General features: G+C 43.7%; 1 protein-coding gene across 8 annotated transcripts in view; it reads left to right on the forward strand.

The window, feature by feature from the left end:
- Positions 1-5,946: 5,946 nt before the first annotated feature.
- DPF3 (double PHD fingers 3) overlaps positions 5,947-21,781 on the forward strand; it is a 262,300-nt gene continuing 246,465 nt past the window's right edge. For all 8 annotated transcript variants that reach the window (XR_014174206.1, XR_014174207.1, XR_014174208.1 and 5 more), the window contains exon 1: positions 5,947-6,047. Coding sequence is in view for 5 of the 8 variants with exons in the window: in XM_081939667.1 (XP_081795793.1) it covers positions 6,016-6,047 (32 nt within the window). In the remaining 3 variants the exon portion in view is untranslated. The remainder of the gene's footprint in view (positions 6,048-21,781) is intronic.

The raw sequence follows: 21,781 nt of genomic DNA on the forward strand, positions 1-21,781 counted from the left end.
GCAATGTTACCATAAAAACAATACTAGCTTTGCTTTATTTTACACACACACAAACACACACACACACACACTCTTATCTGTTGCTCTAAACAATGTATCCAGTTGGCTCTGATTCCTCCATCAAGTAATGGAAAGGCCATTATGGTGGGAGCAGGAATTTTCAAGTCCTGTTTTAGCCTTCCAGAGAGACTTCCCTAGCACGCTACTATCGTGCTTCCCTGAAAATAAGAGTGGGTCTTATTTTCTTTTGACCCTCAAAATAAGTGATTGGCCTTATTTTTGGGGAGGTCTCATTATTTTTGAGGTGCAGGAGGCAGGGAGCATGGTCAACTCATAGCTGCTGCTGTGTTGCAATATTTTCAGGGAGGGCTTATTTTCAGGGAAGGATTTATTTTAGTGCATGCGCTCAAAAGCCCGATTGGCCTTATTATCTGGGGCGGTCTTATTTTTGGGGAAACGGTGCCATTATGATCTTTTCATGTTAAAACTAAGGTCTCACTGAGTTAATTTGAGTTTTGAAGGGAATAGAATAATGGAATGATAATCCTGAATACGTGAAAAGAGTGGGAGATGGGTGGGGGTGTAAAATGTATGCTGGAACAGACTGAAGTGATATCATTTAGAGTATGAGTATATATGAAAGGTGGAATCCACGGCATGATAATAGTTACGTTATGGAGGTGATTTTGCAAGCTGGCCCATATCATATGTTTCTATGCATTTGTTAATATAAAGAATACTGACTTGTATTGGTTGAGCCTCTGAATTTTTAAAATTTCCTGTCTTCTGCTCCTCTTAATACAAGGCCAGCTGCAACAGCCTTAACCGTTGTAGCTTTTTCTCTACCTTTCAAGACAGCTCCCTTTGTCATGTTCTCCTTGAATTATACACTATATGGTTTTGATTTAGAAACTGCCTCCACAGCTGCAATCTCCTCAAGGATGCAGATAAGAAATGCCTTTACAGCTTCTCCGCCTGAGGTGGGTTGAGGGTCAAGCTGTTAAAATAGCAACACATGGCAATGAACCTGGCATCTGTGTTATTGTTAAGCTAAGTGCTTAGCGCTACAGAATATTGCTGTACTAGACTGGAGGACGCCCAGATTTCCCAGCATTTCGTATTACTTGTAAACTCTTTCCCATAACAAGATCAAACGATGCTCGCACCCCTTTCAATTCTCAGTGAGCTTCATGTACAATCTGTTCTGATCAGTCTCTGCGCTCTTAGCTTTTGTGGGTTAGGAGACCAGTCATCACTCTAACTTAACAGAATACAGAATAACAGAGTTGGAAGGGATCTTGGAGGTCTTCTAGCCCAACCCCCTGCCCAAGCAGGAGGCCCTCTACAGTTTCAGACAAATGGTTGTCCAACCTCTACTTTAAAACTTCCCATGTTGAAATACCCGCAACTTTCTAGCCAGCTTGGACTTCTCCAATCACGTTGATTTGTTTCTTAAGGTGGGTTTTTGGCTACCACAGTGCGCAATGCTCCAGAGGACGGTGTTAATCCAACAGCCAGATTTGGGGGAGAAATTGCACAACTTTCTGAAAGGATTCAATTCAGGACAAAAACTCAATCTAAAACTGTCTATCGTGGACCTCATCAGTGGTGGGTTCATACCAGTTCGGATGGGTTCTCCCGAACAAGTAGTGCTGCCTTCAAACTGAGAGCAAAAAGGTTCTCTGTTCCTTTGAAAGTGGGTCTGCCCACCCACCCCTGGGTTATACTTACCTTTATTTCAGCTTCTGAAGCTTAGCTGATCCGGGGCAGCAGCTTGAATTGGCGCTCCTCAGCTGTTTTCCTTTTTTTCTGAGTAATTTTCATTCAATTGTGCATGCACACACAGCAAATCGGTAGTAATGCTGGTAGGAACTCATCACTGGACCTCACCCCATTCTTAAGAGGTCTGTAAAGGGGTTGTGCATTAGCGGACCAGCATGCCTACTGTCCCTGTCTTACTGTCCCCATTTATCTGTATTTACTTTCCTTGTTCATGTTTATGTTCATACCTATACTTGTTATCTTGTACATGTAGAATAGAATAAAATTGAATTCTTTATTGGCCAAGTCTGATTGGGCACACAAGGAATTTGTCTTTGGTGCATAGGCTCTCAGTGTACATAAAAAGACAAGATACATTCATCAAGAATCATAAGGTTTGACATGTTTGACAAATAAATAAATAAAATAATTTCTTCTAAATTGCATGAATGGATGGATAGATGGGTGAAAATGAGACAAGCGAATACAGAAAATGACTGGGCCATTTGAAGACTGAATGAGAATAATGACTGATGAATATCAGTTAAAAACCCCATCTCAGATATGTGGTTTAAACATCTTTTTGTTAGTAGATAGCAAAAGAATACATCTCAAGGTATAATTAAATGCTTGGGATAACTGGCTGAAAATCAAAGAAGCATGCAAGAGTACTATGAAGTTCTGAGTACTGAATGGGACATAATATTATTTAGTAGTTTCAAGAATGGAATTTAGAAAAAATGGAAGAAAGAAAAGAAAGTGAAAGAAACTAAAGTCCAATGCCTGCAGAAAGTATGCGTTTTTTGTGAAAAAATACAGATAGTCCTCAACTTACAATATTTCACTGTTCGAAGGTCCAACAGCAATGAAAATAGTGACTTACTTATGACAAGAGCCCCAGTGGCGTAGTGGTTAGAGTGCGGTACTGCAGGCTACTTCAGCTGACTGCCGGTTGCCTGCAATTTGGCAGTTCAAATCTCACCAGGCTCAAGGTTGACTCAGCCTTCCAACCTTCTGAGGCTGGTAAAATGAGGACCCAGATTGTTGGGGGCAATAGGCTGACTCTGTAAACAGCTTAGAGAGGGCTGTAAAGCACTATGAAGCGGTATATAAGTCTAAATCAGTGGTGGGTTCCTACCGGTTCGACCCGGTTCGACTGAAGTGGTTTGGTAGCCTGGAACTGGCAGTGACCCAGGCCTGCCATGCCCCCAAACTGGTTCCCTGGTCTTTTTTCCCATCACCGGCATGTTTCTGCGCATGCGCAGAACAGTTTTCAGTAAATCTTTTTGCGCGCGTGCAAAACTCCCTCTCTTAGTGAACCAGTAGTAAACCGGTTAAGAAACCACCACTGGTCTAAATGCTATTGTTATTACTGTTTTTCACACTTATGACTAGTGCAGCATCCCCATGGTCATGTGATTTACATTTGGATGCCCTCCCCAGCCCCCAGGAGCACTCTAGAAGCCTCCCAAAGACTATGCAGCGCCATTTTGGAGAAGGGGGTGGGGTTTTGGGAGGCCAAAAATGCTGTATTCAGTGTATAAGACACACTTAGATTTTCACCCTCTTTTTTGAGGTAAAAAGGTGTGTCTTATACTCCGAAAAATATGGTAACCTGACAGATTTCAAACTTAGGCCAAATTGCTCAGGATGATGATCAACTGTGACAAGTATAAAGTCTTTCATCTGAGTAAGATACTGCACTGGAGGCAGATGAAGAGGAACTAAGAATACTAGTAGCTACCAATCATAACATAAACATAAACAAATAGAGAGTCATATGACCAATAAAATCTAGCCATGCATTAACCGATCACAGACACAAGTAATAGAAGGCAACAGTGCCGTTGTGCTAATAGGCCACACTTGTGCTGCACTTTAAAATGACATGGGGGGGGGGGGAAATTGGAGTGGATTCAAAAGAGAGCTGCCAGGATGATAAAGGGGTTTAAAATCCAACCCCCATGAGGAATGGTTAAAGCTGCTGGGCATGTTTAATTTGCAAAAGAGAGGACTAGGGGGAGATGTGATAGATGTCTATAAATATCTCAAAGACTGTCATTTGCAAGAGGGGCAGACCTCTTCTCTATTGAGACTGAAAACAGCACAAGGACGATTGGTTGAAATTAAAAGAAAGAAAATTCAGGGTGAGCATAATGCAGAATTTCCATGATGGTAGGAACTGCTTTATCAATAGAGCAATCCATCCTGGCCTAGATGTTTTCAAATTAGAATTGGAAGCTTTAATGGAATGGCTGAGTGGCTTCCTGCTCTGAGCAAGGGCTTGAAGGAGACTTGATCTGCAGCAGCTTCGTTGCCAGTTATGACCAATAAACTGCAGAAGTTGGCAGGAGTAGCCAGGACATTTTGTTGCTTGAGACAAAGAAAACCTTCCCATTACGCATACCATGCACAGGTTATTAGCAGTAGGTGGGATCTTATTTCAATCCTTGCTGATGGAAGAACATCCTTCTTCCTCCATCCTACCTCCATACTCCAAGGTTTAGGGAGCACTAAACAGAGTGCATAACACACAGAGGAGGACTCTAGGGAGCAGATGGTTAGGGAGCAGCCATCATAACCTCCCTCTCTCCTCAGTATTCGCTGTCTTTCAAGATAGGCCTCCAGCAGTTCTGGCCAAGTCATTATTTGTTCCAGGTACACACAGTTCGTCATGGGTTATCTTTCAGCTAAGTGGCTCTCTTTGGTTTCTGTGGTCCAAATAAAGGGACGGTATATTCACAACACACATGCTTTGTCTCCCTGGGAGTAAGCAACAGAATCCATGCTTCATCTGAAGCCTTGAAGCTCTTCGGAAGCACAGAGACCTTTAGTCTGCAAATCTAGTACTCAGCCACTTGCTTATGGAAGGGTGAGATAGCCAGCAGTTTTCTCTAGGGAGAGTGGCCTGGAAAAACCTTTGTATGCAAGGAATATGCTTGGTCATAGGTTGCAACATAGAGGAGCAACTGCCAACCAGAGCGTTCAGCACTGAACTAAGTGGACCAATGAACGGACTTGTTGCAATATAGCTTCCTATGATACATAGATATTTAGAATGGAGCATTATTGCAAGGAGTGGTGGGGATGGAAGCAGGTTTATTTATGTGAGTTCTTAATGATGTAATTGTTGGAATGCTTACTCAGTTGTAAATTATATTAATCATCCCCCTCATAAGTTTAGTACATGATTGCAATAAGTTTCCTATCAGTAAGGTATGTCTCACGGGCACTTTGCATAGGATTGCAGCCTAGCCTAAATAGGTTTAGTTTCAAATCAGTTTAATTCACAGTCTTAGCACATTAAACATATTTTCTTCTTCTTCTACGGGATAATTAATTCACAGACTAGTATAATTAGCAATAGGTAAACTCAGATGCCTTGGAGTTTTGGTGATTTTTCCAGAAATGGGGTTATGTCTCCATTTCTTTTGTTGTAGTTTTTTTTTTTAGAACTCTACATATAGTTAATGCTCCTTCCTTTTCCTTGCCTCATGTCAAAAGATCAGAGAGGTCAAGTCTCAACATGTTAAACAAGATGATCACTGCATAAACTCCTTTTGAGTGAAACAAACAGGCGGTTGGTTTGACCACTGTGCATTATATAACTAGTGCATGGGCTGCAGAGGCTGGACGGCTGTCAGAAATTCCGAATGGAGGGGGAAGGGTGCTGCCCTAAACTCGGTGATTACAAACAGTTCCAAGAAACCTAAAGGGAAAGTGGCAGTAGATCAAAGGAACCAAATGGGGATAATTAAACTCCTGTATGCTGCCTAAACAGCTTGCTTTAAGTATGCAGAAGGAGATTTCCCCCCCTCTCCCTTCCTGCTGAAGTGATATGAACCTATTTCTTGTATAGGGATAAAAGGGAAGGCATGCTACTCCGCTGGAGAAATACAAACAGATCATGAATGAATAAGTCTGTTTTATAGCTGTCTCTGTGCGTGAAAAAAAACACACAAAAAAACAAAGACGGAGATGACTATAGAAAGTGTTTAACTGTCCTAAAATTTAGTGACGATTGCCCTTTTGCTTATGTTGCTGTCTCTTTAAGACCTGTTCTCCGAACAGTTGCACAGAAAGGGAGTGACCTCTGGGCTTTGACAGCTCCCCTAATAACTAGCAGAACCCTGGCTCCTCCTGTATTCTTTGATTGGACAGCGGGCCGGTATCCACTTTCCCGATTGGCCAACCGCTTCCCTTGAGCGAACCTTTAGAACTCTGAGACACAATATTCTGTTACATTGTAGCAAAATGGCGACTGTCATTCACAACCCCCTGAAAGCGTAAGTAGGAATCAAAAATGTACATATTCCGCGTGGTTTAAATATGAAAAAGGGCGCCTTTCCGATGCTTGCTGCCAGACTGAAGCTGGTGTGTCTCCAGACTCCCAGATGATCTCGTCTCCCTCTTTCTTTTCTTTCCAATATCCTCATTATTATTATTATTTTGTGCAACACACAAAAATCTCTCGCTCGGAAATTAATAAGAAATCTATATATTTGCCTTCTACTTTATTTACCGGTGGGGACGGGAAAAAACCCTCACAAAGAGTTCGGGGCTTTAAGAAGGCACGGATAAACGCTTGCAGTTTATTTTTTCTCTCCCCTCCCCGGATTCTTGGCTGCTGGAATTGGCCAGGTTTTTTTTTACGGATTCCGGAGTGGGTGATTGTGCTTGACAGAGTTCTGTGCGTGGCGTCCGGCTCGGCTTCCAGCGCCGTCCGCACGGTGTCCAGCAGAGAATGATCGATTGTGGAAACTGGGTGCATAATGGTTGTCTTGGCATGCAGTCGGACTGCAGTTTTAAAGAGTTTTGCTTTTGCTTTTTGCAAAACGCTCCAGTAGTTGGAAAGGCTTTGACGCGCGAGAGGAAAGGAGTTTGGAGGGGGTTTTGTTTTGTTTTTTTCAGGCTTCTGTTGGCTCCTTTTCTATATTGGCAAAACGGAGGTGGGTGGATTGCAGCCCGCCCGGATCGAGGATTTATTGGGCAGGAAAGGGAGAGAGAGAGTTGTGGTCCGAGAGATGAATAACTCCGGTTCGTGGATGGTTGCTTCCAATAAAGCGCAGGAAGTCCGGCGCTCTGTTTTGCATGTCGTTCGCTTTTTCGCTTTTCTAAGTAGGCGATCCCACCCCTCGTCAGGCTGTTAGGAGAGCAAGTCCCGGGATAGAGAATAGATCCGATGGACTCTCTAGACCTCGCGGGGATGCATGCAACCGAAAGCAAACTCTGGCTTCTGGCCAGAAATCCTCCAACCAGCGCAGGTGCAGGTGGACCAGCGGGGAGGGGGGGATGTTCCCCCAAAGCAGCCAAGGGACGGGAGTGGGAAATGTCGCCTTCCCTTCGGGATCGAAGGTGGGGGCAGTTAAAAGTCTTTCTTTAGCGAGCCACCCGATTTCCCAGGTGGTCTGCAGGCACGCATCGGTGGCTAATAATCCCCAAAGCATTAGGGAGGGTGGGGTTTGGCACACGGGTCCAGAGGCGGCTGCCTGTGGACGGGCGCGCGCGGGCGCGCTCTCGTTTTTTCTCCGTCTCTCCCGCCCCCACTACCTTGACATAGGAGTTTTGCTCCTGGGGGTGGGGGCTCAGAAAGCCAAGCGAAGGGAGTTTTGAGCCGGGCACTTGGCGCAGCGGGGGATCTGGCTGTTGCGGCTTTCTCGCTCAACAACACAAGCCCATATTTCTTTCTTTGGAGTGCTTCCGACTGCAGTTTTCTGCCAGTTTTAATCTTCCCCTCCGGAGTTGGCAAACACTTGGGAAGGATGTTCCAGGCATACTTCTTGATGTGGGCAACGGCTGGAGAGAGAAAATCTTTTTTTTTCAGTTGAAAGGCGACGCGCGGGGCTGAAGTGTGTGTGTGTGTGTGGGGGGTTTGAAGGCAGTGTCCCAGAGAATTTAAAGAAATGGACCTCCGCCACCCGTGTCTTCGTTTTGGGACAAAATAAGGAGGGGAAACCCTGATAAATGCCAACCGTGGTCTAGGAAGAGGCGTTTGCTTATTCTTCAGGACATCAACTCTTTTTTTGTTGCATGAGTGTGTGTGTGTGGTGGCGGCGTAGGGCGGACAAATGAGCAACAAAGGTTGCTTAAAAGGAATCTGCCGTCTCCCCCGGTTTGAAAGCTTGCAATTGCTCAGCTCGCGCCCTTCCTCTGAGAAGCTCAAGGCGGCGCACGTGGCTTTCGGGATCCGGAGCATCCTCGCCGCGCACCTGAAGCCAGCAAAAGGAACAACCTGGGGAGTTCCGTGGGAAATCCGAAGCCTGGCAACCTCGTTGACTAGATACAAGCACACATGTATGCAACGCCCGATTGCCCCGAAGGAAAGGACGCCGAGGACTTGGCCGGGCTTTGGAGGGAATTGCCCATCCCGTGGGTGTCCCGTGGGTTTGGCATGTCCGAGGGAAGCCGGGCGGGTGGTGGGAAAGCTCTCTTTTCCTTTCCTGGGGATGACCTGCTCGGCCCTCCTTTTTCCCGAGCAGTGGCGGGCTGCTGGTGTGGGGAAGTGCTCGGTCTCAGCCCCCTCCCGCTTCTTTCCGTCTCCTGCACTTGGGGAAGGAGGCGTTGTGGGGGTTTGGTTGGCAGTCAAGGCCGGGCAGGCAGCCCCGATCGGGAGGGCGGGTTCACGCTAAAGCCCCGCTACCTTGCCGGACACGAACGCGCTGGGGAGGAAAATAACTTCAGGGATTTCTCTATACCTCGCCGAGACAAATGAGTGGCGGAATGGAGTTTGTTCGGGGAAAGTCACTTGCGTTTGAGTTTTCCTCCAATGAAGGGCAATATTTTCGGAGTGAGATGAGGGAGGGAGGGGGAGGATCCGGAATCGATTCTTGCTTACATCACAGGTGCAAATGAAGCCTGTGTCTATTGGAGCCGCCGGGATTTAACTAGTGTGGCGCGGGTAGAGACAGACAAAAAGAACCGGGGTCTGGAGGGAAGCCGCTGCCCTCTGAACGCTACATCATTAAATTTACTTGCAGCAAGGCCTGTTCCGCATAAATCATTTCCGACTTCTTCACCCAGCCGGGCTGAAGCTCTGGAGCTTCATTCGTCTTGTGGCCCAGATTTCTCGCCCCTAAAATCTTTCATGATCCAAGGCAGGCTTTTAATATAATTAGCTCTCCCTTCTCTCTCTCTCTCCACCCCCCCCCCCGCGACTGGGCCGAGGGGAGGGGAAACAATAGATACCAAGCATGGCAAATGCACTCTTAAAAAAAAAAGTAATGTTACTGGCCATCTGTCAATTCGCAAGTTGTTGGTTTATTTTAAAGAGCATTTGCTTTTCAAAAGTTGGTGATCGGGAAGAAGAATGGAAATTCGTCCCGAGGGTCAATGATAAGCAAAATCGGCCAGGCACATAATAATCGTGGGGAGGGGGGGTTGAAGGAAAGGGAGGGGAGGGGGTGATATGGCGTGCAGCGTTTCAGCCCCGTGTGTCCTTCTGGACAATGAAAGCCGGCCGAATGACATTTGCATTTGCTCCGTCTGCATTTTTATTCCCTCTTCAAAGCATCATCTAAAAAGATTGCGCTTCCTCCCTCCGCCTTCCCCCCTCCAACCCGCCAGACTTTCCAGAAACTGGCACAAAGGTTTCCCCCCGCCGGGTTTGAAGATCAGCGAAATGGGCATCGCTCTCTAGACCTGCTAAATCAGGTGATCTCTCCAAACTCTTTGTTTCTTGGCCGCTTCCTTTGACTACGAAAAGACCCCTCTTAATTCCGGCGCTTGCGATAGGAGCCCCCTCAATTCCCGCGACGAATCCCGTTGGGCACCGCTCCGTTTCCAGCTTCCCGGAATATTCAGAAGAAATACTTTGGAGTGCCAGATCCGAGGCAACGACTCCTTTGTTAAATTTCCCCTCGCCGCCTTGTTACAGCAGCCATGCAAGATCGTCCGCTGGTCTCCCCCGCAGCGCTTCGTTGCATCTCTCTTTTCCTTTCGGATTCAGGAGCGCGCATTGTCTTATTTCTGCCGTGGAAACACCCCCTTGCCCACACGGTGTTAAAGGAAAAAAGCAGGAGAGGTTCTGAATCGATAAGACTAGGCGCCGAGGGAGTAAAGGCTTCTTTAAAATTAGCATGCCCCGCTCCCAGAATAGAACGCGCTTTCCAAACTTACTTCTTTAGTTGCGGGAAGACTGTAATCTATGACATAGCACTTGGTCCTTCTTTCTCTCCCCCCTCCCCCTCCCCCTCTAACTCCCTCCTTCCCTCTCTCCCTCCCTCTCCCCCTCCCTCCACTCCCTTTCCCTCCCTCCTTCCCTCTCCCCCGCCCTCCTTCTGTCTCTCCTTCTCTCCCTTCCTCTCCCCTTTCCATATAGATCTTCCCTTTTCTTTGCCCATCTTTCCCTCCACGCCCCACCTCCCAGTTGCGTTTGATGATTAAAGGACAAAACTTGTACCAAAACAATCTGAAGCAGCCAAAAACAAAGGAGAGCTTTGCTCCTGTAAGGAACCAGTTATTTCTCTCTTATCTCTTGCAAGGCATGCCAGTGTGTTCGGTAACCTTTCCCAAATCCTCTCCTTTGTATACGCTTTGACATGTATTCCTCCTTAAATCCATTCCATGCCTCCTGACTGGCAGTTCTGGGAGTTGCTCCAATACATCGCATGAGCATTACATTAGTGAAGACCACTTTAAATATTAGCTTCCAGGACACATATTCAAGCGCTGATATACCCACTTCCTGCATTGGTTCCTACTCATCCGTGCCTCTTCTTGCTTGATGTGGATCCTGATCTGCAAGGCTTGGGGGGGGGGGTGTCATCTTGGCTCACTCCACTGTTTGGAATTTTGAGATTTTTATGAGTGCTTGATTATTGGTTTAGACCGGGTCCTACAATATTCTCTGGAGGAAAATATGTACACCAACAAAATGCTGGGAAAGGTTTTCATTTCTTACTGCAACTTGGTGATATGAACCAACTAAAGCGCCTTCCTAGCGATTTATTTGTCTTGTACAGTGGGCTTGCCTCAATCCCATAACTACATGGAATATGCTATTATCCTCCTGTAACCAGCTTGTGTTTAATTTCCTCTCTAGATTTGCATTCCTAGCATCTACAAGGTGTGTTTAAAAATGTCATTAACATGGCCACAAAGGTGTGATCAGCTTCATGTGTTGTTATGTGCATCTGGGAGCTTTGATTGCACTGTTGTGGACACCATCTGGATTCTGACTACATTTTGTGGACATCCCTGACATCTCCCCACCTCCCCCAACCTCAGTTCTTCTACTCTGGTTCAGCCTCCCCACTCCCACCCATCCCATCCCCACCCCGAACCGAACCACCATCACTCTGCTAAACAAATAATTCCCTCAAACCATTCACTAAGGCTGCATTACTATTACTATTATCTTCTCATCGTTCCTATCACCCATCCCCTCCCACTTATGACTGCAAGACTGTAACTTGGTTGCTTGTATCCTTACAATGTATATTGATTGTTTCCTAGTATGATTTGATTGCTTATTTGTACCCTATGACTATCATTAAGTATTGTACTTTATGATTCGTGAGGGAATTGTATTTTTTTTTAATGTACACTAAGAGCATATGCACCAAAGACAAATTCCTTGTGTGACAAATCACACTTGGCCAATAAAGAATTCAATTCAAGTCAATTCAATTCTATACTATTTGAAATACTCAGGAATCCAGGACTTGCAGTCCATCTTTCAGCCTCCCTCCCCCCTCCACTTTTCCTCCCAGCAGTATTTTGTGGCCAATAAACATGTTCAGCCCTCCAGAAGCTGTTTTTTGGAGCCCCTCCAAGAGAAGTTTCTCTAGTTAATTGTGTACTTTTGCATACCTTGGGAGGCTCCCAACCTCCCCCCCCCCCCTTTACATCCTTCTTGCATTTTGGTTGCATAAGGGCAAACAAACAAAGGATTGAGATGGCAATTACTACCCTCCCCACCCCAACACAATATGTGTGTGTATTAAATAAACACCTATACAAAGGAAGTCTGAAACAAAGAGTTGAAATGAAAAATGCTGGTATTTCCAGGAAATTCCTCCTATTTTATCTCCAATTGCTTCCCTGGTCCCCCGACACATTCTGACGTCTCAAGCTGTCCTTCAGCTGTAAACCCAGTATAGGTAGTCCTCAACGTATGACCATAATCGAGCCCTAAATTTATGTTGCTGAGTAAGAAATTTGTTTTGCTCCATTCTAGGACTTTTCCCATTACATTTGTTAAGTGAACCACTGCAGTTGTTAAGTTAGTAAACATGTTGCTAAGTGAATCTGGCTTTCCCATTGACTTTGCTTGTCAGAAGTTGTTAAGTGAATCACTGCAGTTGTTAAGTTAGGAACACAGATGTTAAATGAATCTGGCTTCCCCATTGACTTTGCCTGTCAGAAGGTCGCAAAAGGGGATCGCTTGACCCCAGGACATTGCAACTGTCATAAATATGAACCAGCTGTCAATCATCTGAATGTAAATCACATAACCACAGGGATGCTGCAATGGTCCTAAGTGTGTAACATGGTCATAAGTCACTTGTTCATTGCCATTGTAACTTTGGATGATCATTAAATGCGTTGTTGTAAGTTGAGGATTACCTGTATATAATGGATTATATAGCTTCCAAACCTACCTTTACCTATCCCAAAGGTGCTTTTTCACAGTGGCAACTGGAGTTTCTGTTTTTTTCTTTGAAGACATTCCGCTTTTCATCCAAGAGGCTTTTTCAGCTCTGACTATCAGAAGCTTCTTGGATGAGAAGTGAAACGTCTTCAAAGAAAAACCGGAAAGTCCAGTTGCCTCTTGAAAAAGCAGCTTTGGGATAACCATGACCTGGATGACAGAATATCCATAGACATTTAGCTACCTTGACCTGGTTGTGTGGGTATCTGCCTGACAACTGCAAATACACCTCAGGCACTTGTGAAAGTGGGCAATCATGAACAGGTAGAGGGAAGGGGAAAAGCTGCCATAAGCCTGAAAACAAAGAATATCAACTAAAGGCAGACACAGTAGCACAGAGTAGAGGGAGTCTGGAAAGCACCAGGACCTTCCCACTGGGAAGGCTCTGCATATTTGAATCAGTCTTTAGGAAGCCTTTGAAGGGTTCCTGATGCACCATGTTGCCTTGATCTAAATCTGAAATATGCTGAAATACAAATGAAGGCAAAAATACATGTCCAAGGATAATGTTGCAGGATCCAATCTGGATCGGTAACTGGGGCCAGAGGTTTAATCTTCTGAATTTTGGATGCATGCTGGGGGGAACCTCTTTCTAGCAGAGTGTGTGTGTGGATAGGCTCCAGCATGAGTCTGAAAGCCAGTGATTGACCCAGATGGGACACTTCAAAACTTTTTAACTCTGGTTCTAAACTCTGGCACTATTCAAGCAGCTGTTCAGTAGACAAAAATTCAACTCTCCGGGCCTAAGACGAGGCAGGTTGTTTTGGGGGTTTGGTGTTAGATACCAATACATTGTCACAATCATGTCACAACATATGGAGGACCAGAGTCCATCGAGGTAAAAATAGCACCTAAAAAATTGAAGCAATGGTATGGGGCGAAGGACAGTTACAGGCATGGACAGAGGAAAGAGTAAGGGATGCTATCCATTTTAAAATCGGAAAATAGCTGTTAGAAATGTGATCTATCATTTTGTTTGCATGCTGGGAACAGGCCCAGTTCTTACATTAGTACCTGTTAAGCAATTCCTGAAGGTACAGTAGCCAATTCTCTGTAGGCAATCCCAGAGAACTGGGAGAACATCCGAAGGGCAGAAGGTAGAGACAGCTGTGCAATGGAAGCCCCATTCTGTTCTCTACACCCACTGTGCATAGGATCCCCATCCCAAAAGCTCTGATCACATGATCGTATTTGCCATCTTGATCTTCCCCCAAAGCTAAGGATGCCCTGAGTTTGTCTCAGTAAATATAGATGGGAGCTTCCAGCCTGCAAATGACTTCTTTGTTTTGCAGCATTGTAAAACAATGACCACAGAAATGGATATGAATCAATAATTGGACACAATTAGCATATTTATAAATGCATTATAAATTCCAAGATAGGCTCTGTTGAGATTCCTCATCCTCTCATGAATCTTCTGTATATGAAATAGGATATATACTCTTCAAATAATGAATACATCTTAGATTTTGTACATTATATGAGATGCTAGTTTAAGAAATTGATACAAACCACTTGGTAACCTTTGTGTGATATGCTGGGGTCAACATGTGTTGTGCAAGGACACACTAACCCACTTAATCCATACCAGTGATCCTGATAATTATTTAGGGCTAAATTAACATCTTCAGGTCATGGAATAATCTATGGTGTGGATTATTCACAAACATGTTAATTGTCCTTCCTGAAACATTTACAGAGATGAAATCTAAAGAGGCTCCAGTAAACAAGAGTTTCCTTGGGAACTCTACTTGTATCTCTTCTATTTCTCCCATTCTGTAAGTGTAAAAGTGAGGGTGGATGGGAAAAAGGTGTAGAAAGCGGATTCATCTTAAGGTGTTTCCCTTTTGTGAAAGGGCCAGAAGGACTGGAAAATGGCTGACACAAGACTGAGGTGATCACCCTGGGTGGAGTCTGCCACTGCCACATGGAGGACAAGCAGTTGGCTGGTTGAAGAAATTACCAATTCAGCTGTCTCCTGCAAACATGACCTTTTTATGCCATTGTAACAAGGAGCTTGCAGGATCAGCTTTAATGAAAGGAAAATATTTGAACTGGAGGCAGAAGAATGGGTAGCGTTGGGACTCCTCCTTGCATCCTTTTATAACTGCATCATAAATAGCGTGGTGGCTTTTTAAAATACCATATTCTCACGATGCTGCCTTTGCCCCCTTCCCAGCTCACACCCCGAAGCAAGTTAAAGTTGTCACTAGGTTTTAAAATATCGTTTTCCTCTCCTCCCTTCGCAGTTACTTATTTATGTATTCATCGTCGTGTTTGCTCTCTATTTGCTGATGAGGGAATTCTGTCTAGCTCTTCTTGGTTGATTTAGGCTTGACAGGCCTAACTCTTTCCCTCTGGTCACCGAGATGATGTTTCATGGCCATGTTGACTTCTGCTGCAGGAAAGCATTTCATACCTCCACAAAGATACCTGCCCTGAATCCACTTTGAGAGGCTTCTTGGGAATATGGAGTCCCTTATAAAACCTGTTCTTTAGGCATGAGTTTTGTGGCCCTTTGAAAGAGCACAAGGTCTGTGTTTAAAAATACAGGACTATCCTCTCTGGAGAGAAAAAGTTAAGTCCTGTGCTGCACGACTGGCCAATCTTCAGGTGGCAAAGAACGGCCCATTGCCACCTCTGTCATCATTGACTGCACAATAGCTTTTCCATGGCTTTGTGAAAAGCAGGTTTTGCACGGCTGTTCTTTTTACTGTTTTGTTACTTTGATGCTGGTGGTGGGGCAGTGCCTTTTTGACTACCTCGTTCCAGCTGCCTAGGACGTCCGTGGCCCAGTTCCAGATGCTGCTGCCCACAAGGACTGAATAAGTTTAGCAGCCATCACCGCCATTCCCCTGAGGGTAGAGCTCGCTTGTTAACGATTGCTCTCTCTCCCACTTCCTCCTACCTGTCTCTGGTCTTTCAGAAGAGTGAGTGAGGTAGTTCAGAAATGGCCTGACTGACCTGTCACCTCTGTGTCTTTAACCAGTCGGTCGGGCAACTCGATAGGTGGCTAAACAGAATTTATTGTTGCTGTTATTTATATGTATACTACTTCTAATGCTTGTAAGCTGCCCAGAGTCCTCTCTGACAGGATGGGTGGTATATAAATTAAATAAATAAATAAATGTTGAGCAGGTCATTTCCAAGCACCTCCCTATACCTGCCCATCCAACATCAGGAAAAATGATTGGTGTTCCCCCCCGCCCAATCAGCAGGTGAGGCTTGGCAGGAGTCAGCTGCTTCAAGGTTCTAGAAACTCAAAGCGGTCACCTAGGGTATCAAATTATAGGAGGCTCCAACCTTGAACAGACTTCCAAAATACACAATATGAGTATAAGAGTTGATCGTCTCTCCTTGTGGCTTTAGAACATTTTTTTCTGTGCTTTTTGAAAAATACCCACTAGGTTGGTGAGTGATAGTAGCCAGACCTTGCAAGTCACAAAAAAAAAGAAAGTACAACTGTGGGCCTGAGGAAACGAAAGATATTGCTGAAGCAAGACAAAATGTACTTATCAAAGTTATGCCCAATAAAGCAGTAACCGGAATGTCTGCTTTGAGAGTTCAATATAATCATAGGGAGCACCAGAATATGACTCTGGCCATGGTGCCAAAATGTCTAGAACCAGCCCAGTAGGAGGAGCAACAAAACTGGGGGAAATCACCAATTCGCTCTACTTAATTTGTTCTTGCATTAAAAGAGCAAGGACAGCCTTAATTGCTAACTCCATTAATATAGGGCAGCGATGGCGAACCTTTTTTGGCTTGCATGCCATAAGTGTGTGTGTGTGTGCAGGGGGGTCGTGTGCGGGTGTACTGCACCCATAATGCAATGCGCGACTCCCCCCAGTATTGACCTGCAGTAGTTATGATCTGCTTCAGAACCCAAATTCTCATAATCAATGAAAGTCTATGCTCCTTATAGCTTTAACCTTCTGGGGAAGTATTAGATAAATATAGTGCATATGTGAGGGGCTGATGGACATTGAGCATGAACTGAAGGAGAAAGCTGTGATCTAGTGTGATCCCCAGAGTATTTCTCTAGAGTGGGATCCCCAGAGTATTTCTCTAGAGTGGGATCCCCAGAGTATTTCTCTAGAGTGGGATCCCCAGAGTATTTCTCCAGAGTGTGAGTCCCTAGAGTATTTCTAGGGAAATACTGTCATGTTGCCGAACTTGGAGAACCAGAGGTTCTAGTTTATCATGCTTTATGTGGATTGGATGAAGGACTCCAGCATGAATGGTTACTATGTTTTGTAAATTTGTTTTCTCCATATTCAGATCTTTCATTGTTCCTGAAGTTATATGGATGGATGGAGTATCATACAGTGGTTGCAGTGGAAAATGGGTTTCACATATCCTGTAATTCTGGAACTTATTCCTTCCCTTTTCCCAGTAAATAATAGGATTGGAGGAGGATAACGCTCAAAGGACACAAGAATGACCAAATCATTTTATGCATAAAGAGCCGCAGTGGTGCAGTGGTTAGAGTGTAGTACTACAGGCTACTTCTGCTGATGACCGGCTGCCTACAGTTTGGTAGTTAGAATCTCACCAGGCTCAAGGGTGACTCAGCCTTCCATCCTTCTGAGGTGGGTAAAATGAGGACCCAGATTGTTGGGGGCAATAGGCTGACTCTTTAAACCACCTAAAGAGGGCTGTAAAGCACAGTGAAGAGGTATATAAGCCTAAATGCTATTGCTATATTTGTAAATTTCATAGCAAGGCACCCATTTCACAATAATGGGGCATAATTTGAAGAATGCTTACCAGACTCTGTTTAATGGATTCTAGTATTAGTCTTTTTTTTAAAAGCAGAAATCCACAAAGAATTTTCCCCTGATACTAAGTTAAATTAGCTTGAACTAGCTTGTTCTATCAATTTCAGTGGAAGGAAGTACAACATTTAGAAGGTGAAGTGGTTTTTTCCATATTGCCGACTTGTTCATGGTGATGAATGGCAATGGTCTCCTGAGAAATTACATTGCTAAGACTGTTATTAATCAGCTGAGCCAAAGTCATCCCAGCAAATCTCTGTGGTTGGATTTACACAGTGCATAAAACCATAATGTGGTTTGTTACTGTAATTTTAGTGTAGCATGCTGTGTGAACTCAGCAAACTGTTGAACAAACCATGGCTTAATATGATATATGATTTCAGTCTGTCTTTGCTAACCATTCTATTTTCTTTTAAGAAATAATCCTTATCCCAATAGAACATAAAATCTTGTTGGATGTATATTGAATTAACATACATGGGACCTGGCTGGCTTTACTCTCCCCATAGCAGTAGTTTATTCCATTTTGGCTCTGTTCCTTAATTAACTTATTCCTAAATAGTTCCAAAGTTGCAGTGGGATGATTCCAGAGTATGTGAACTGAGGTCTACAATCTTCCATATGCTTGCAGTTCAATGCAATATCTGACTAGACTGACTGATTTCTATGGATGCAATGTATATTCTTAATTACTCTAGTCTGTAATTCCAATGGTGCGTAGTGCTGTTCCAGTGAAAAATGGTGAGACGATCTAAAATTATACCAGTTAAAAGAGGTTTTCTTTTACCCTTCTGTAAAAAAGTGTCCTCTACTTACAACAGTTCATTTAGTGACTGTTACAGCGGCTTTGAAAAATGTGAGTTATGACCAGGGGTGGACTTCAAAAATTATACAATTATACAATACAATTATACAATACAATAATACAATACAATAGTAGAGTTGGAAGAGACCTTGGAGGTCTTCTAGTCCAACCCCCTGCCTAGGCAGGAAACCCTATACCGTTTCAGACAAATGGCTATCCAAATTGCAGCAATGGGTTTGCTGCCCCGTTTATTTATTTTTTTATTTTATTTTATTAGGCTTATAAGCCGCTCCCTCTCCTCGAACGGACTCGGGGCGGCGTACAATAAAAAAAATATATCACACGATATATATATCGTTGCTGGGTGGGCGTGGGCATGGGCATGGTGGACATGGCCTAGTCAGCCTCCTGCACCACGGCGGGGTGGGAGTGGGCATTTTTTGCCCTCCCCAGGCTCCGGAGGCCTTCCTCGAGCTTCTGGGAGGGCAAAAACTGAAGCAAAAACTGGAAGTCATATTCACTTAACAACCAGGTTACTAACCTATCAACTGCAGTAATTCATTTAATAACTGTGGCAAGAAAAGTTATAAAACGGGGCAAAACTCACTTAACAAATGTTTCACTTAACAAAATAAATTTTGGGCTCCATTGTGGTCGTAAGTCAAGGACTACCTGTAATGTGTAACTTAAGAAGCACGATTACTTTGTAATCATTCTTAAACCATATGTCACAATAGTAGCTAATGATAATTAGATTTTGTGTTCTGAGCAGAAGCATGCTTTTGGCATGAACCATACTGTACCAATATTCAATAGATTATACAGGCAATTATGATGACGGTGTAAGAAAAGGGATGATGTTTTTGGACTTAGTCTTTACCATCCCCTAATTTTGTTTTCCTTATCCTACCTTCCTGTGATGCTTAAATATCATAGAATTAATTTGTGTTCATATTATAGGAACAGGTTTGAGATGACTGCTTATATATGTGAATGAACCATGAGTTCATATTTTATTCAACTATACATTTAACCTGCAAGTAACTGCGTATAAAGAAATCAAGTAAATTGCATTTATACATGGTCCAAATATTAAGAGCTTGGAAACCAAAATTATGAAAACTCTATCCGGATTTTTTTAGGTACCGCAAGTTTAATATGGCTTTTGCTTTCATAATCATAAAATATTTTGTTAGTTGCCAGTTGACAAATAAAAGCGGCCCAGGGTGTTTCTATGCCCTGAATAACAACTTGATCAATAGCTTGTCAGATAAAATTGGCAAATAGAATTAGAAGAGCACCTGTAAACTGCACTTTACTAATTGTAAGCATAGTTTCTAACATGCTTTTGTTGACATTCTCTGGAATTTCTCCCCATCTCAGTGGTTCTATCCCAGATAACTGAGTGGCTCTTATGTTTTTGAATTATGCAGGTTCAACATATGGGAAAGTTAAATCTGCTGATTGAACTCTGTGACATGTGGGTAAGAAATAGGTCAGTGAGGCTCTAAAATCAAGACTGTTTATAAAATATAATTAATACAATTAGCAAAGTCTGTTTTCATAGCTATGAATGGTGATGGCTTTCCATTGCATTCTTGCAGGATGGCTTTGTTTTCCCCAATTTCCAGTCTTAATCAGCAGCTCTGGAATTCCAGATGGCCTCCATCCAAATACTTGTCACCGTTCAGCTTGTCACAGCTCTAAATCTAGGTTCTCCTGATTCCCCACACCTTATTCTGGAATTGGTTTACTTGGTGGGTGGATTCGCAGACATGACTCAATTACAGTAGTAAATTACTTCATTGCAGGCAAGAAAGAGACCAACTGCAACAGAAAATTTGCCTGTTCCAGTTTATATCAACCCAATCCTTAATATATGTCAATGCTACAGAGTTTATATTCTAAGCTTTTTTTAAAGTTAATGGACGTGTGGTATTCTCATCAAGGTCACAGAAAGGGGACTGGGTGACAGACATCTTCACTTTTGCCTGGGAAATACTGGTCTTTTGTGGCTAACTTCATTTCTAATAGTGCTTTGGTAATCAGGGCTGATCAGACTGGGCTTCTGAGATTAACCAAGCCCAGTTAGATGTAACCATCTGCCGAAACAGATAGACGTGATTTTACTCGCCCTACTCATTATGTTATGCACATGGAGATGCAATTAAAGATTGCAAACTTTTAAAAGAAGAAAAAAGCACAGAACAAAACAATTTGATTGTTCCTGTTTCTATTTCTATTACTTTTGATCTATAGTAAAATCACAAGGTGAGATTTTTCATGACATAGACATAAATGCTATGAAACCTTTGTCAAAGGGATGATTACAGAAGGCTTGATCAAAAGCTGGAAATTCTGCTTACAGGTCAGAATTTGAGGGCTGTATGATTTAGTCACGGGCATTTATAACAGTAGAGGTAGTCCTTGACTTATGACCCTAACTGAGCCCCAAATTTCTGTTGCTAAGTGGGACAATTGTTAAGTGAGTTTTGTCTCTTTTTTCGACTGTTCTTTCCAAAGTTGTTAAGTGAATCACTGCAATTGTTAAGTTAGGAACACAGATGTTAAATGAATCTGGCTTCCCCATTGACTTTGCCTGTCAGAAGATCGCAAAAGGGGATCACAGGAACTCAGGGCACTGCAACTGTCATAAACACGAGTCAGTTGCCAAGTAGCTGAATTTTGATCATGTCTCCATGGGGATGCTGCAATGGTTGTACCGTAAGTGTGAAAAATGGTTCACGAGTCACCTTTTTTCAGTGCTGTTGTAACTTTGAACAGTCTCTTAACAAACTATTGTAAGCCAAGGACTACCTGTAACAGACATAGGTTAGATTTATAGGAAAAAGTGAAACATTGACATCCTACCACTGGTGCTATTGCAAAATACAGAAGATGTAACAATTGTGAGGCTAGGAATTTCCTATGAATCTCCAGTTCTGGATAGCGTACTTCCTCTACACCAGTGATGGCTAAACATTTTGTCCTCGCGTACCAAAAGTGTGTGCGTGACAGTGTGCACACATGTGCCCAAACCTATAATACAATGCACGCTCTTCCTGCCCCACGTGCATGTGTGCGTCAATCCCCCACGTTCCCCATGGATGCACGCGTGCCCCCCATGCCCCATTTTGTGCCTAGCAGGTTTCCCTGAAGACTCCAGGGACCAAAAATGGGGTGTGGAGGAGCATCCCCCCCGCTTCCCCTGCACATGTGCGTGCGACCCCCCGGGGCCCCTGCACATGCACACGTGTCTCCCACATATGCCCATGCCCCCCACATTTGCAGAGATTCAAAAATCAGCTGGCCGGTGGGAGGCATGCACTCATGCATAGTGGAGCTGAGCTGGGGTGACATCTCACGTGCCTGCAGAGAGGGCTCCACGTGCCACCTGTGGCATGCATGCCATAAGTTCGCCCTCATGGCTCCACAACTTTCCATTCCTTTCTACCCATCTTTTCTCATTTTAGAAAGAGGAGAAAAAAGTCATTTTATTAAATGTTAGCAATAAACAATAAGGAGCCCCCAATTACCTACTTATTGGATACCACTCAGCAATGTATTGTAAGATCTAGATTTACTTTTTCTTCAGAAACAACCAATAATAAACATAGTGGGAAATTGAATGCTCATCTCTCCTGTGATTTACTGGTCTGCTTGAGCTATGAGCTATGGTACAAATCACATTGATGGTGAGAACTTAAATCCCTTTCTCACTAGTTGGTTTTCTTTGCTTCAACATCAGCTATAATGTGATAACCTTCAGAGCCGAACATGAGGGAA

Source organism: Natrix helvetica (assembly GCF_964273705.1).
Source record: "Natrix helvetica genome assembly, chromosome: 1".
Taxonomy (NCBI): Eukaryota; Metazoa; Chordata; class Lepidosauria; order Squamata; family Natricidae; genus Natrix; species Natrix helvetica.